The 15,871-nt window shown below is 49.8% G+C and overlaps 2 protein-coding genes across 2 annotated transcripts; one reads left to right on the forward strand and one right to left on the reverse strand.

Moving 5' to 3' along the window:
• Nucleotides 1–154: 154 nt before the first annotated feature.
• On the reverse strand, nt 155–5,857 carry BKA55DRAFT_499851 (uncharacterized protein; the record flags this gene model as incomplete). The annotated part of the gene is made up of 16 exons (XM_046186691.1): nt 155–994; nt 1,171–1,248; nt 1,305–1,554; nt 2,226–2,399; nt 2,572–2,681; nt 2,743–2,827; nt 2,876–2,980; nt 3,028–3,255; nt 3,302–3,745; nt 3,796–4,023; nt 4,071–4,174; nt 4,245–4,252; nt 4,279–4,759; nt 4,811–4,993; nt 5,053–5,321; nt 5,368–5,857. The coding sequence occupies 16 exons, from the start codon at nt 5,855–5,857 to the stop codon at nt 155–157; spliced, it is 4,077 nt and encodes a 1,358-aa protein (XP_046055088.1).
• A 4,171-nt stretch (nt 5,858–10,028) lies between these two features.
• BKA55DRAFT_684538 (BAH/PHD-containing protein) lies at nt 10,029–15,223 on the forward strand (the record flags this gene model as incomplete). Its single annotated transcript, XM_046198654.1, has 6 exons — nt 10,029–10,043; nt 10,210–10,825; nt 10,893–11,376; nt 11,475–13,302; nt 13,351–13,750; nt 13,803–15,223. The coding sequence occupies 6 exons, from the start codon at nt 10,029–10,031 to the stop codon at nt 15,221–15,223; spliced, it is 4,764 nt and encodes a 1,587-aa protein (XP_046055089.1).
• Nucleotides 15,224–15,871: the final 648 nt, after the last annotated feature.

Consider the following 15,871-nt stretch of genomic DNA (forward strand, 5'->3'; position numbering starts at 1 on the left):
AGATATGAAAGCTGGTACCTACTATACATAAGCAAAAATAAAACTTCCAGTGGCTAGATTCATAGTGTACTGAATCGACCCCCAGCCTGTAGACGTAACAGCAAAAAACCCGACCATAAACCGCATCGAGTATCATAACCATCGTGTCCTTCTACTAGTGATAGGCCCGTGTTCGTGCAGATGTACGACCCAAATTATGCCACTCGTCTTCATAAGCCGTGGTACGAATATGCTCCATTGATGGCAAATCCGCCGTCGGCTGCGAATGCCTCATGACCGTCTCTCTCAGAATAGTAGCAGCCAGCTCTGGGTTACTCACCAAGAACTCATTTGTCTCTACAGGCGCGCGCTTCCAGAGAAGCGGCTGAAGGAACCCAACACGTGCCATGACCATCTTGAGCAAGTCGTCAACCTCCGGCACGCTGAGATAAAGTTTTCTGCAAAGATGCATCATCTTTGGTTGTGCAGCATCCCAGCCTGCTGTTTCGAGCATATCAACACATGACCGCATCACTGCCTTCCGAAAGTCGTCCATAAGATAACGTGTCGCGCAAATATAAACGTCGAGGTTGAGCTCATACGCTAGGAACCATGTCCGTAGATCTTCTCCTGTGATACGCTCCGGTTGGCTCTGATGAGGAGGCATCGGAATGCTGACAGGGGGAGGGAAGACACCTGGAGGATGCATCCCTCTTCTGGGAGCTCCTCGGCCATAAGGCAAAGGTACAGGAGCATTGCCTTCGCGAGATCGCTGAGCCCCGCATTGCCAGCACCTCGAAAAGTCGCGTCTTGCGAGGCATCGAGGACACGGGCAGCCCGGTCGATGATGTCCCGGATGCTTCTCCTGGTTTTCTTCCGCTTCAGCAAGTCTCGTTTGTCGAGCTCGACGCCGGCGTCTCCACGAAGTACCTGAGCTCCCAGAACTGGTACTGCTACTTGACGAACTTGAGTCCGAAGCTTCTGCTGGCTCCGGGTCAACTTCAATACCCTTTCCCTTATCAATTTCTGGTTCTATTGATGTATCAGTACTCGCGGATCAGAATCAGGCCGTAAGCCGGTTCGTTCACCTAAGACGCTCGCTGCTGGCCTGATAGGTTCAAAGCGACCCTCGTATAGAAAGGCAACGAGAAAATGAAAAACAGCTGGATCCTCCTCTGGCAGATCAATGACTTGCTCAGTTGCTTCTCTGAAGTTTCCACATAGGGCTTTTTGAAACCACTCTGCCTGAATAAGTATATCTCTGTGAACCTGGAAACCTGTTAGTCCAGCTGGGCCTTCATCAATAGATCAGTATCTTCACATACGTAGAAAGTTTGCATGTTGTTCAAAGGACCAACTCGTATTGGTACAGGCGCAGAACAATATCTGTCATCTGCTGAACTGACCCAGAGGTCTTCCGTTGTGCTAGGGAGATTTTCCCCTTTCTCTTCCTGGTAGTCTCTGTCTATCACGATAACCTGGGGCTGAGGAACGCCCATAGCATCGGCCAAGGTGTGCACTGTAACGGTTGAGCCCGCAAGTTCTGCATTTTCCGCATTTTCCGCCATAACAAAGCTATAAGTATTGATCCGATTCAGACCAGTATTCTTTAGTTAATAAGGGATCGCGTGAGGGCGCGTGAAAAGCGCAAAATGAGGCTTTCAGAAACGTTCTATCTTCCGAAACACCGTAGAAATAGTACTAGAAATAGACATAGGCATACACCACACACACCTTCTTGGCGTCCAGACTAATCCTAGAAACAGCCAACGACATGTCAAGCATGTGGATGGTTGATGGCTACCAATTGAGTGCCACAGCCACCCAACCATTTGGCTGTATTCTGGCGCAGAATAAGCAAGGTGCAGACGACGTGCAGCGGTACGAGCGCTTGGTTGGGATAAGACAATGCTTGGTCACCAAAGACCAATCGTTGATAGGTAATGTCTTCATCGAATTTCTGAACATCTCAACAAACAGGCCACCGGAGAATGATCAGCCACGTCTTCTGCACGAACAAGGGACATCATCCCATTCATTTCATCTCACGTAACATTCCCAGTTCTTTGTGAGAGGCCGCGGCGCAAGCACTCGGCTCAGTAGTCGGCTGGACTGAACAGGGGTAATTCATCGAATTCCTAACCTCTCTCTGGGATCGATGCTTCCGCTCTCATGCATATTACCGACACGCGTCTGCGAACGACATAAGCATCACAGATCAATCTCAATCTAGAGAGAGATTCAACTCATCATCCTTACATTTCGTGTTCGTGCTCAATGTTTTGCTGGTATTTACGCCGACTTGGGAGGCACATGCCTCCTTCAGGCGCTGAACCCCAGCCCACCCGACACGCTGCATGCAGCCATCTATCACACGCCTGCATTCACATCCAAAGTCCGACCCGTTTGCCGCCTCAGGCCTGTATTCACCAGAATGTAAGCCATGGTAAGATACTGCAGAGATCGCCAGCCCTGTTATTATCCATCGACGCAGTTTCTCTACACACGCTACTCCTCCTCCATCTCTGCCTGCATTTGGAGTTCTTCGGGAATTATATTAGGCTTGTCAGGTAAAACAGAGGTCAAGACAACTCACTCCAAATCTTGCTTGCAGCATCTGATATGACTTTGGCCTTGACGAGAAGTTTCTCTTCGTATTTCTCATTGTCCTTACCTTTCAGACGAATCTTGTTTGGTTGAGCCTGCGCACATGAATCAATATTGCCCATGCGGGCATTTTCAATAGTAGATCGGAACACCGACCTGCATCAACACAGGAAGTAGCTCTGCAGGATCTGCGTTCGCGATCGTTGCCACAGTACGAAAACCGTTCTCCCAGAATACTCGCCTATGATATGTAAGCAACACTACCTGCTACTGAGAGCAATGCACTCACGCTGTTCGGCTCTTGATGAAGGGAATTTTTGCCAAGGCCAATAGGTCAGCTCTTGCACCGGCCACGAGCCTGTCTGAAAAGTGTTCAAGAGCTGCGGCCATTACTCTGAATCCCGTTTAGCTATGTGGTTTAAAAAGTTGACGTGAACATACCCCCAGCCCATCTGTTCACAGAACTTAATCATTCCTGCAGCGAAGCCTTGACAAGTTTGGGAAAGATTCTGAACCATTCCACGAGGCACGTCGTATTTACGTGCCACTATGTGTATAGGAATCTCGTTACACAGATCCCGCAGCTGGAGAGCGAGATAAAAGCGTCGATGCACTCGAGCAACCTGCCTCTCCTCTGGCGTAGTTTCACGGAGCGTGGCACCTTGAGCACTATTTGGCTATCAGTGAGTATCCCATGACTGTGAACTCGACCTACAGTTTGAGTATCGTGGTAGGTTTGATGCCCAGAAGCCTCAGTACCCGTAAACCACTCTCGTCCAGACCCTCCATTTCATTCCGGAAGACCTGCCAGTTCACCATAACCCCAAATTCTTGGACTGGCGTGAACGTGTATAAGACGTGCATCTCACCATCCATGACAAATGCTTGGAGTGCCCGGCCAAGTTCGTTATGGACAAATACACCATCGTCAGGATCAATAGCTGATGCCACAATTGCCCTACCTAGTTGTGTCGCCGTGAACATAGACAAAGAATCGGAGGTCACAAAACCCATTGATTCTATCTCTTCCAAGCTTGAGGTGATACAATCGTTGACAAACCTGGCACTGTGAGTATGGCTCAACAGAGACTTCGAGAAGTAGTCCAAAATGGACTCATGACTCGTAGCTAAGCGTATAGATATGACTTCCAGCAGTGCGCTGGATTCTGTTAGCTGGTGGTCATTCATTAGTTTATAGGACAGACACACCGTTGTATACGTCGATTCTCAGTGTTGAGACAGCTGGCGACAGCTGGCAGCTCGGCATTCATGAGCTCTATAACTTGCTCGAGGTCATTTTCTCGGCAGCAGAGATATGTCTCGCCGATAGGTGCCTTTCCTTGTCTTCCAGCCCGCCCTCGCATTTGCCTGAGCATAGATGGTCCAACAAATTCGCGCCCCATTCGGCAGTTGTGTAAAATCACCCGTCTTGCTGGCCTGTAGCTGTAAATAAAGTGTTTAACAAGCGAAACAGCGAGTCTTACAGGTTGATACCAGCAGCCAGACTGCAGGTCGCGACGCATACTAATAATGTTCCAGAATCGTAAGCTGCCACTATGAGATCTCTCTCTTCAGTCGTCAAGCCAGCCTATATAGTCAGAAATGTTCATGAGCCTTGGCCGGTCAAGTCGACTTACATCTAAAGCAATTAGAAACACATGTTTGACTTTGCGAAAGGGACGTCTCACTTACGATGAAATGCAACACCATAAAGGACTGTCTCTTCCAATACCGGATCAACTCCAGTGTTAAGACTGCGAAGCTCTCCCAGCAAGTCCATCCTCCTGTCAACAACGTCAGGCTTGAGCTCATGTGGCTGGGGCATAGCCCGACTAATCCACCGGGCGTCAGACTCGCACATGCCACGACTCCCAGCAAAGACAAGGGCTCCGAAACCAGCAACAGCGGTCTCGTGAGCAAGTGTCACTACTGCATTTAATACTGGGTCGCGAAGCTCCTTGTGGGTGGATGGTTCAATTCGTCGGATGGGTCTCATCTGTGCCTGTGTTTGTGTAGACCGACTATTTAGCTGTGCAGCTGTTTTGATGAGACTGCTTGTAGAACCTGCGGGATAAATGTTGCCGTCATACACGAGATGTTCTTCGATAGGAACCGGTCGATACCGAGTTTCGTAACAATGCCCATCAAGCCATTGAGCCATCATGTCCATGTTCTACTACCAAATTAGACGGCTCGAAATGCATTACGAAGTCGACCGACATACCGAGAGAGTGGCACTCATGCCCACGATTTGTACACGCTGCTCCAGGCTGAGCAATTTGGTCGCCACGAGTTCTAACAAATAGCCTCGATGATCATCATCAACCATGTGTAACTCATCAAGCACAACCGCACGAAGCTTGGAGATCGAACAGTCGTCAATGGCCGTATTCACGAGTGCGTTTGCCTTGGTGTGTCAATAATTTACTACCGTAGCAGAGTGGGATAACGGTACTCAAGACCGACCTTCTCTAACGTGCATACGCCAATATCAAAATCAGCCCAAGTTGCTCGAACTTTTCCACCCCCAAAGAAACCAACGACACGGACTGTGTTTTCATCAGCTCGTCTACGCCAGATGCGCTTGTCGTCATCGACCGTTGTTTCAGAGGCGAAGCGTAAGCCTTGTACCACACTACGAAGCCAACGAACTTTCTCTTGAACCAAAGCAACATATGGTAACACAAGGAGGGCTTTAGTTCCCTTTTTTTCCAGAATTCTTTTCAGCATGAGCACTAAAAGTGTTAGCTAAAATCCACTCACCACCAATATTCATCTCACCATCAGCCACAAGAGATTTGCCACCACCAGTCGGTGCACAATAGACAAGATTCTTTTCTCCTGTCAGAAGCCCAGGGCCTTTAAGGCAAGATTTTTGCCACGGATATATTTGTTTAATGCCAAGTGAAGCAAAATTATCAACCAGCTGTTGAGGAAGATCATATGTAGGATGGCTTAACTCGAGTTCAGGATCACAAGACGATGTAGGAGTCGCAGCAATAGCTCTCCGCTGAGAATACTCAGAGGGTCCGACTCGCTCATCGAGACGAACAATCCGACTCGCAGAAATTCTAGGAGGGGCAGAGGGGAGACTGACGGCTCGCTGAAACTGAACAGTTGCCCGAGAGGTAGCAGCCCTGAAGTGATGTTCTTCTCCAGTAGTTGATAGACTTCTTTTGTGTCCAGCAACAGAAGTCGTAGCGAATGTAGTTTTTTGTTCATTTGTAGTTTCGACACTTGTTGTGTGCAACAACCCTCGCATGCTCTTCATGATCGGGCCCAAAAAGACAGAAAAAACAACACAAACTCTCCACAAGAACGAAACACAAATGAGACACTAAGTCCAAGAATCCTTACTGACAGATCCTCATGAGATGTGACGTGGCACGCGTTGAGACAACGCGTTCAGAAAAAGTCCTTAAACGCCAAATCACGTGGTCCAGCAGTCAGCAAGCCAGACGTGGGGTGCCAGGCACGACGGGCAGCAGCCGATGCAGGGCTTTTGTGGTGCCCCGCGGCACGATGGAGAGCTCTCATTGGGTGGGTGCGATCGGTCGACGCTAAGAGGTTGACGAACCCTGCACTGTTCTTCAGGGCAGCGACCGCCAACGGCAGGTAGCATAAACCTGCCCTGTCGGGTTTGCCTCTCGCCTCCTCCCCTCCCATCATCCACCAACCAATCTTCCTGCCTTGCCTTAGTTAGTGCACCTGTTTGCTGGGAGTCTGGTCGCATCGCCTTTAAATTATTTCCACCCAATTACTTGGTCGTCCTGTTCACTTATGTCATTTTCTGGGCTATCAGCGCCAGACCTCGGTTTCTCATTCCTTTTCTTTGTATTTTTTATTGATATTTCTGCCTCAATTCTGTAGAACTATATGCGAATTTAGACTCAAATCAACTGCACATGCTGCATACATACACTCACAATCCATCCGTTGCCTACCCTACTACTACCTTACATCCATGTGCGCCACTCCCTTCTTGGGTCGACCGCATGTGTACCCTGACAGCCAACGAGATCTTAGATCGATGTACTTCCAAAGAAAATGATTTCCCTTATACGGGATGGATGGTTGGTCCTCGAATTGCTTCCTATAATTTTGGTCAAATTTCCTCAGTGGTTAATCACGATATTGCACTGCATCGTGTGGATTAATAAGTCTCAAGTGTCGTTGAGCGTTCCCCTGCGGCCGGTCGGGTGTATAGCCCCACGACCCTTTAGCACCTAGGTAGTTTGTCGGTACGTTTTTTTCTTCTTTCCTTTTGAGGGGCAGTCTTTTTTTGGGGGGTGTGCCTCTTCGATCCGTCCAAGGAATCTTGATTCGACGACCATTTGACAACACCGTGCAGCATTATCCTCTGCAGCCAGGGCCTTGGCTGCCTACACTAAACCAACCGTCACTGCCTTTCTTGTGCCGAATGTGCACTACAGAGACAGGTTGAAATCTACAGTAGTATACTATGCCTCTTGACGAATTTTTTTTAAAACCTCAGATCGGCTATTTATTGCAGGATGTGATTCAGACCAGCGCACCAGCGAGACATGTCTATCGTTTCAATTTCGCCATGGCTGTGATTCATGGGTAACAACAAGTTATGCGAAATACAATTGAACTTAGGCCACACAGACCATGATTGTACGTTTTTCTTGAATGTGTTTTCCAAGAGACTTGCGAGAGCCTCATTCAGCTACATATGTCTCATTTGTGGCAATTCGGTGAAAGAAGTAGCCACCTGTCAGGAGGAACGGACAGTCACTGGCATGCGCAATCGGGGCTAAACTCGACGCACTATAGGTAGGCAGTTAGTAAATAAAAGTACAGAGTAGCAGGGCCAACTTGGCATTTCCGTCAATGCTGATGGTACCTGGTAAACTGTAGCAATGAGGGAGTTGAGACATTACTACCTGAGCTTGTACCAGTACTATGAATTTGAAGAAAAAGCCCTGGTCCTTGTGGGAAAATTACCGTATCCATCCCTAGAACGAGGGAACAAAGCCCACCATCCCATCATCAAACCGTCAATCTAATCTGAAGAGTTGGTAGAGACCGAGCAAGGCCTCACTGCTCAATGGGGACGACAAAACACCAGCTACCTACTAACCTGCTGGAAGACTCGCGCAGACCGGTCCCTTTCGTGGGAGATACAGGAAGTACGTACCGCTGCAGGGCATCATGTCCAAGTAGGTAAGGTAAGCCTGGGCAACCTCCAATCCATCCAACCAGAGCCCCGGCCACGTTGGTGGAGCTGACTTCACTACGCCAGCTCAATCTTAGCCCTATTACCGACTCCCTTCCGTCAGCTCCCACGAGGATCTCAACATCATCACCACACACTCGATTTTTTCCCTCGCGCGAAAGGGTTAAAGCTAGGTCAAGCCGGGGTTGGCGACGAAAGAAATCCCTAACTAATGGGCCCTTTGCTTACAGAACCGGTTGGCATATATCTAAGTTGGTAGTGGACAGCTTCAGCTTTATGCTGGCCATCATCAGCTAATAAGATGGGCAATTTGCTATGTTGGTGCGACAGGCTGGACATTGCTGACTATATTCAATCAAGATGCTATGGCGGCGGTGAGGAAGAAAGATAGCTGGTTCACCCTCAAATGGTAAATGGCTATGCTGAGATGACTACCCGTGGTCGATTGTCTGTTGAAGCCCTGTTCTGTTTTCAAAAGCATCAGAAGAGAGGCGGGATGGGGTGATCTATGTCCGTCAGGGCTTATTAGAATGTCCCGCGACGATAGAAATTTCAGCGGAGGGAGGTAAATGAATGTGCATGTCACTCTATATTGATGATAGTCTATACGTACGCTAGACGCATGCCATTAGGGAGAGTACTCAGAGAGTGACCCAAAGCCACGATTTAGAGGATTACGACACAACTGGATTAACTTGAAGATCTTATCATTGTATTGAGGTTTTTTCCCCGGACAGATACCCATAGCGTTCTTACCTGAAGACAATTCTTTATTGACCACCTACTACGTACATAGTATTTGTTCGATTGAGTCGAGGGAGGGCGTGCAAGGGTGTGGGAGATGCAACGGAAAATGCGGATGACTAGGCGCCCCATGCTCCGAGTTCAAGTTCACTCAGAATCACATTCTTCTTAAACATCGTCTCAAATGGCGAGCCTCATTATCAGCAAAATGTAATTCTGTGTCAAGGCGAATGGCGGAGTTTGCAGCGATAGTCTCCAGGGCAGGGTGGCTTTCCAACTGTGGTATGGTACGTTGATGCTATTATGAACGTCGAATTGGCCAACGGCGCATGACGAACTGGGCTGGGCATATTTGGTATGGTGTTAATGGCATGGAGGGATTGAAAAGGTTGCCGGGTCTAGTTGAGTAAGAGAGGGCCAGAGAGATACCGCTGACCAGATAGAAACCGGAAAAGGACAATTTTTTTTCATCTTTGACAACAGGTATAATGAATGACATGGGATGAATGGCGGAAACCAAGAACTGGTGATATCAAGGCAGGCTCCATCATTCGAGAATGTTACGTCTTCTCATTTTGACGGACGTTCACCTCTCTATCTTTTCTCTATGCCTCTTACATCGATTTGTAAGTGTTTGGTATAGTGACAATGCAAGCCACGGCATTGTATATCTGATCAACTTGGTATGGATATCCGTATTTCCTCACAATGATCGGTTCAGCCTGGCCAACCCCAGCTTCCGTGGTCTTGTTGGCAGGCCCTAGGATTTCCCACCAAAAGCTGGTCTGATGCCTCGACCGTCACAGTCACAATTAAGGCCAGTCTGTAGTGACCGGCTTTGTAGTGGTTCTCCCCCCGGCATGGCCTGCTCTCTCTTTGTGGGAGGACCCGTGGACCCATGGACACGCCTCAGAGTTGGGTTGAGATCCGTCGGCTCGTCAGTGCTGCGAGACCTAGATGGGCCCCGTGGAGACTAGAGAGTAACACTGATAACCAGGGTGCAGCATGTAGAAGTGGTGTTTATCTTTATCGCACCGGGGGCAGAACCTGAGTTTCAGTGTCTGCGAATCAGCCGCCACCTGATTAGTGGCTACTTATCCGCTACAAGCTCAGCCTATCATCGCCCCCAGTGTACTCTTAGTAGAGTGGATGCATCGACCAGGCCAGGGCCGCCGCCTCGGGGTGCCAGTGCAGTGCCAATGCTAGGACGTTTCTTCTCCCGGCGCCTGGGAATCATGCCTCTTCCTTCTTCTTAAACTTACACACTCCAACTTGCAGGGCAGACGACTACTTCGAGTCTCAAGTTCTATCCTTCACGGCAGTGAAGTATTTAAGCGGCCTTGATCAATTCTTATCTCATATCAGACAACTAGACGAATCGCTCTCTTGCCCTCCTCATCCTTTGCAACCTCCGCCATCAAGCCACCACCTCTGGGCATGCCTTCATACGCGATTCACCACATCTCGTTGCTGCGCAAGTGATTCGCTGTTGAATGTCATGGCACAACACAATGTGAGTGGATGTGGGATTCTAACTTACCTTAACTACAACTCACCTTTTTTACACTCACCTTTTTAATATTTGTACCTTGCTCCCGTGTCTCTCACTTTCACTCACTCACCTCACAAGTTGTGAGGGCGCGATCGCGATTGGACCCATTCTCTAACTCGTCACTCAGGATTCCAACACCTCTGACCCAGGTGCTCAATCTGCGTCCGACCCGATGACCACTCAATCGAGTTTGGACAGCGCGGCCAAGGAAGCTGGGGCAGATTCAGCCTTTCCATACGGCACACGTTCCCGTAACAGGACTGGCACCTCGCGTATTAACTACGCCGAGGACAGGGACATTGATGGCGATGTTTATGACTACTATCACGACAAAAAGGACGGTGATTCCAAAAAGACTTCACGTCAGTCTAGCGCTGCTGTGAATGGCGATGCGCCCCGTGGCGGTGCAAGTTCGCGTAAGGCTGGCACAGACGAGCCAAAGGCAGCGCAGGCAGCGAATGCTCCCAAGGAGCAACCGTCGGGCAGTTCAAATAATGCGTCCACGACAACGCAGCAGCCGGCTGCTTCACAGCCCGCACGGAAGCGCAAGGTCACAGGCAATCCAGCCGGTTCCACTAACCAAGCGACATCCGTCAACAGTTCAACCAAAAAAGCAACAGTATCCGGAACACCTTCGGGTATTTCATGGCCAGAAACCAACATGCTGACTTTTGACAACTGCAAAAGCCGGCCTGTCGATGGTAAAATGGTGGCCGATGATGGTACAGCGCTGGAGCCAAATGGTAACTTGCTTCCTCCAAAGTGGTCCACCAGAAATTCAGATCAAGCGTGGCTAACCTGGTGACGCAGATCATGTGTACCTTGTCTGTGAGCCACCCGGGGAACCCTATTACCTGGGTCGCATCATGGAATTCCTTCATATGCAGAATGACAGCAGCAAACCCGTGGAAGCCATTCGCATCAACTGGTACTACCGACCCAAGGATATTGGCCGAAAGTCCACAGACACACGAATGGTCTTTGCGACGATGCACTCCGACATCAGCCCGTTGACGGCGCTGCGCGGAAAATGTCATATTCACCACAAAGCTGAGATTTCTAGCATGGACGTTTACCGAAAAACTCCTGACAGCTTTTGGTACGATAAACTGTACGATCGCTATATCCAGAAGAACTACGACTTGATTCCGACGCGTTCTATTGTCAACGTTCCAGCCAATGTAAAAAAGGTTCTCGACGAGCGCTGGAAATACGTGCTAGTCGAGCAGGGGCGTGGCAAGGAGCTCACTAGCGCCGTTAAGCTCTGCAAGAGATGCGCCGGCTATTGCGCAAGGTACGTACCTATTTTCACTTACACTGCCTGCCCCACGTCCCACATCCACATCAACACGAACCCATGTTTCAATTGCTGACCTGATTGGTTTTCTTCAGCAACGACTCAGTTGACTGTGCAGTATGTCAGAACACATATCATATGAATTGCGTTAACCCACCTCTATTGAAAAAACCATCGAGAGGTTTTGCCTGGTCATGTGCAGCATGCAGTCGAGCCCAGGAAAGGAAGCTGGAGGCTCGTAATACACCTAATGTTAATGATCCAAGCTTCGATGCCGAAGATGACGATCCTCTGGATGAAGAGGACGAGGAGATGCAGGGGCTTGAGACTAATCGAACCAGTCCCGAAGAAGGAGACCATCCTCACCATGAGGGCACCACCGAGCAAATCTACCAGGCCTCTCTCTGGCCGTACCGGTACCTGGGAATGCATTGCAAGCCCGAGGACGCACTCGACTACGACGACAGAATTTATCCCCGCGCGAGTACGAGAATTGGACCCAGAAATCAAGCAAATGTTCTACCGTGGCCTGGAAAACCGGTAGAGTACGTCAAGCCACTTGAGATCAAGAAAAATGGCAAGAAAGACACCAAGTCCAAGGAAGCATTGGCTGCTATTGAAGCCGACAAGATCTCACGTGGGAAGCGACCGAAGTGGGTTCAGGACATGCCTCCCGGATACACAGTTCGGGGTGAAGATTTTGACGAAGACGACCCTAGGTGTACCGCAACTCGCATGTGGATACCTCCTTCAGAGAAGGTGATTCAAGAGAAGGACATTAATGAGTACATGGAAAAGGCCAAGGGTATGACAAAGGATCTCGGATTGCCAGAACGTTCGACCAATCTGCAAGACGTGGCTGCCAATAAACTGTTTCACGCAGAATTCGACACGGAACATGCCCTCAAGGATCTTTCTGAGACCAAGAAGGAAGCATTCAAAGAACCAGAATTGACACCAGCAGAGCAAAAGAAGTTTGAGGAAGCCGTGATTAAATACGGCTCTGAACTTTATCTCGTGAGAAAGCACGTTAAAACTATGCACTATGGCATGGTAACCCGTTACTACTACGCCTGGAAGAAGTCGGCCCGCGGGAAGCAGGTCTTGGAAAACCAGGCAGGTCGAAAGGGAAAGAAGGAGGCTAAGAGAGCAGAAGCCGCTGCCAGTAAGTTGGCAGATGATGTCGCGGACAACGATGATGATTCTGCTTTTGATACCGAGAAAGCAAATCAGAAAAAGCAAGGATTTGTGTGTCAATTTTGCTCCACGACTTCCTCGCGGCAATGGAGGCGCGCTCCGAACCCTGTCTCTGGGGTCGTCAACGATGGGGGCTCGAAAAACTCGAATAAGGAAAAGGGCCAAGAGCGTGTGGTTGCTTTGTGCCGTCGCTGCGCCGAGCTATGGCGCAGATATGCCATTCGATGGGAAGATATGGAAGAGGTTGCCAAGAAGGTTGCCCAGTCCGGTGGCCGAGCTTGGAAACGGAAGCAAGACGAGGAACTCCTCAAAGAGTTGCAAGCCGCGAAGGAAATGGGCATGATGACGCCGGAACGTGCACCGACCCCCTCAGCGGCCCCAGTCGCTGCCACCGTACAAGAACCGCCGCGGAAGAAGCTCAAAGGCGCAGCTTCTGACAAGGATGTGGATAATGGTCATTCGGATGCTGCTAGTGCAGCCGGCTCTACCACTTCCAAGAAGAAGGATAAGAGTGTGGAAAGCCTTACAGTCCCTGACATCCCCAAACCTCGTGTGCTGCCTTGTGCAGTCTGTGGTCAGTTGGAACCACAAGGAGACCAGCACTTGTCGTGTCGCGAATGCCGCCTGACGGTACACCGCAACTGCTATGGTATCATGGACAATCGAAGCTCTGGAAAATGGACTTGTGATATGTGTGCGAACGATAAAAACCCACAAGTCTCGATCGTATGTTATCTCAAATCCATATATACGCCTGCGCTAACATCGACTTAGCATTACAAATGTGTTCTTTGTCCCGTTGAATACACAGAGCATGATTTCGTGGAACAGCCGAGAATAACACATCACAAAAAGAAGATGTCGGAGAAGGATCGTGAGAGAGAACGCCTGGAGGTTCAGCAAGCTCGGAAAGCTGCGGACTTTTACCGCAAGAAGCAGGAAGAGATGAATCGCCCAGTCAACCCCCGGGAACCACTCAAGAGGACCGCGGACAACAATTGGGTCCATGTTACTTGCGCTATTTGGACCCCAGAAGTCAAATTTGGTAACGCCAAAGCCCTAGAACCTTCGGAAGGTATTCCTTCGATTCCCAGGAGCAGATATGACGAGACTTGTCAAGTGTGCAACAAGCAGGATGGAGCCTGCGTGTCATGCCATCAGTGTCGCATTCCATGTAAGTCCCGATGAGAGAGAAAAGAAAATTGGCTGTGCTAACCAGAATAAAGTCCACGTGGAATGCGCTCGGCAACATGGACATATTCTTGGATTTGAAATGACATCTGTGAAGAGTTCGCGAAGAGACCAGTTTAGCATTGTGACCATCAATGGGGAGAGTGGCACCATGTCGGCAAGTGTGTGGTGTAAGGATCACGCCCCCACGAAGACGACGATTCATCAGATGCAAGATATTGCGGATGAATCGGGGCTCAATACTTTGCAGCTCTATGTACAGAACTACAAGCAGGCCGACCTGGCTCTGACAGGCACGGTTCGCAAGGCGAATCTCATGACAAACGCCGCCAAGTTGACAGGTACCACGACTCAGCCTGGCCTACGTAGGTCCTCGACAACAAATATTCCCAATAGCGGGTGGGGCCAGCCGCGAAACGGAGACGCGGGAGATGTGGCATCAGACTCAAAACAACCAGGAGAAAAGGTCTGTATCACCTGTGGTATTGACACCAGCCCGAAGTGGTGGCCGATCGATAATTCGCAGGAACGCGAACTCACTAACGGGCATTACGGCACACTCGGGAGCGAGGCACAGAAATTCGTAGAACAGAGACGATTCCAATGCCACAAATGTCGCAAGGCCCAGCGTACAGCAAATCCGCACCCGCAGCGATCTCCTCTCATGGCAGACGCTCCGCTACCCTCGGCTCACGGCCCAGGCATACCAGGCACGACGGCACATCCTTTGCGCAGTCCACCACAGATGATCCCTGCTCATCGTGAATCTAATCCTTCTGCTTCTTATGCTTGGCCTCCGCCAGTTCATGCTCAGACAGTTCCTCCTCCACCAATGCAAGCACCTGCACTCGTCGCAGATCACGCCCTGGGCGCCCGGCCCCCTCCCCCTGCTCCATATGCGCCCCTTCCACCTCAACGACCATCATATAGTGACTGGGGGCGACCTGCGAGCCAGCAAGGTTCGCCTCCTCGACACATGAATGGAGGACCTCCTCCAATTCACAATCCACCGCCGATGTCCACACTGTCTTCGTTGCGGCCACCTCCTGTTGTAGGACCAGGGCCTCCAGTTGGATCCTCACCACCTGCACCACCGCCGGCAAACCATCATGGTGGCCATCCGTCGCAGTCGTATGTCAATGGACTCCCTCCATCCCCTCGACGACTGAATGGACCAGCGCCACCACCTCGTTATACTCATCCGTATCAAACACACGGACACAACGCCCCTCCTCCTCCTCCTGCGTCACACTTACCACCACCGAGCCTGACGAATGGGGTGCCACCACCTCCGCCGAGGAATGATGGATTCTCTCATGAGCTTCACCCGCAGAGGCCGACTTATCCTGCTCCCCATGGAAGCCCACCAGGCCCTCATACCGGACCACAACCTCCTTCAAACCGCCCGGCGAGTGGAGCAAGTGCCAGTCCCTCCCTACGAAATCTCCTTTCGTGATCAGTGGATTGCAGGAGAGTAACTGCCCGTTAACAATGAACCCCGTTTGAGCGCACGGGGGGAAACCAATCAAATTATAAAAGAGCGAGCAGATGAGCTTTTGCTTGTCTAGATGAGTTGGATCGGGCGTGAAGCCATCCATCTATATATATACACACACAAAAGGGGAAAGAGGATTGCGAGCGTTTGGAGTTGATTCTTGGTGGGATGGGTTGATTGACTTATCGAAGGCTTTGTTGCAATCCCCCCATCTGGAACGGGGTTAGCGATTGGGTATGAATGTATGAATGGGAAATCAGCGAGATATAAGTGAAAGTCGTATTGTTCGAGTACTCTTAGTATTGTTGCAAAATCACACTAGAAGCATCAGGCGAACTTCGGCGTTTAGTTCGTTATAGACGAAATCATGAAATGTCAACTGTCAAAAGATAATACCTTATATAGTTACAACTTAAGAAGATTAGTCCAAGGTGATAAGAATCATCCAAAGCATGTATCTGGTATCTACTATATCTGTCTCTTCCTCTTTTTTTTACCTACGTACCTAAGGTAGGTTGGGTGAAACCGTGGAGTGACTAAGAAAGGGAGTATAGATGTTTCTACTCATATACATAGCAGCCATGCAGAGCGACCCCAGTTCAAGCGATT

This window comes from Fusarium redolens, assembly GCF_020744475.1.
Source record: "Fusarium redolens strain MPI-CAGE-AT-0023 chromosome Unknown BKA55scaffold_2, whole genome shotgun sequence".
In the NCBI taxonomy this organism is placed as follows: domain Eukaryota; kingdom Fungi; phylum Ascomycota; class Sordariomycetes; order Hypocreales; family Nectriaceae; genus Fusarium; species Fusarium redolens.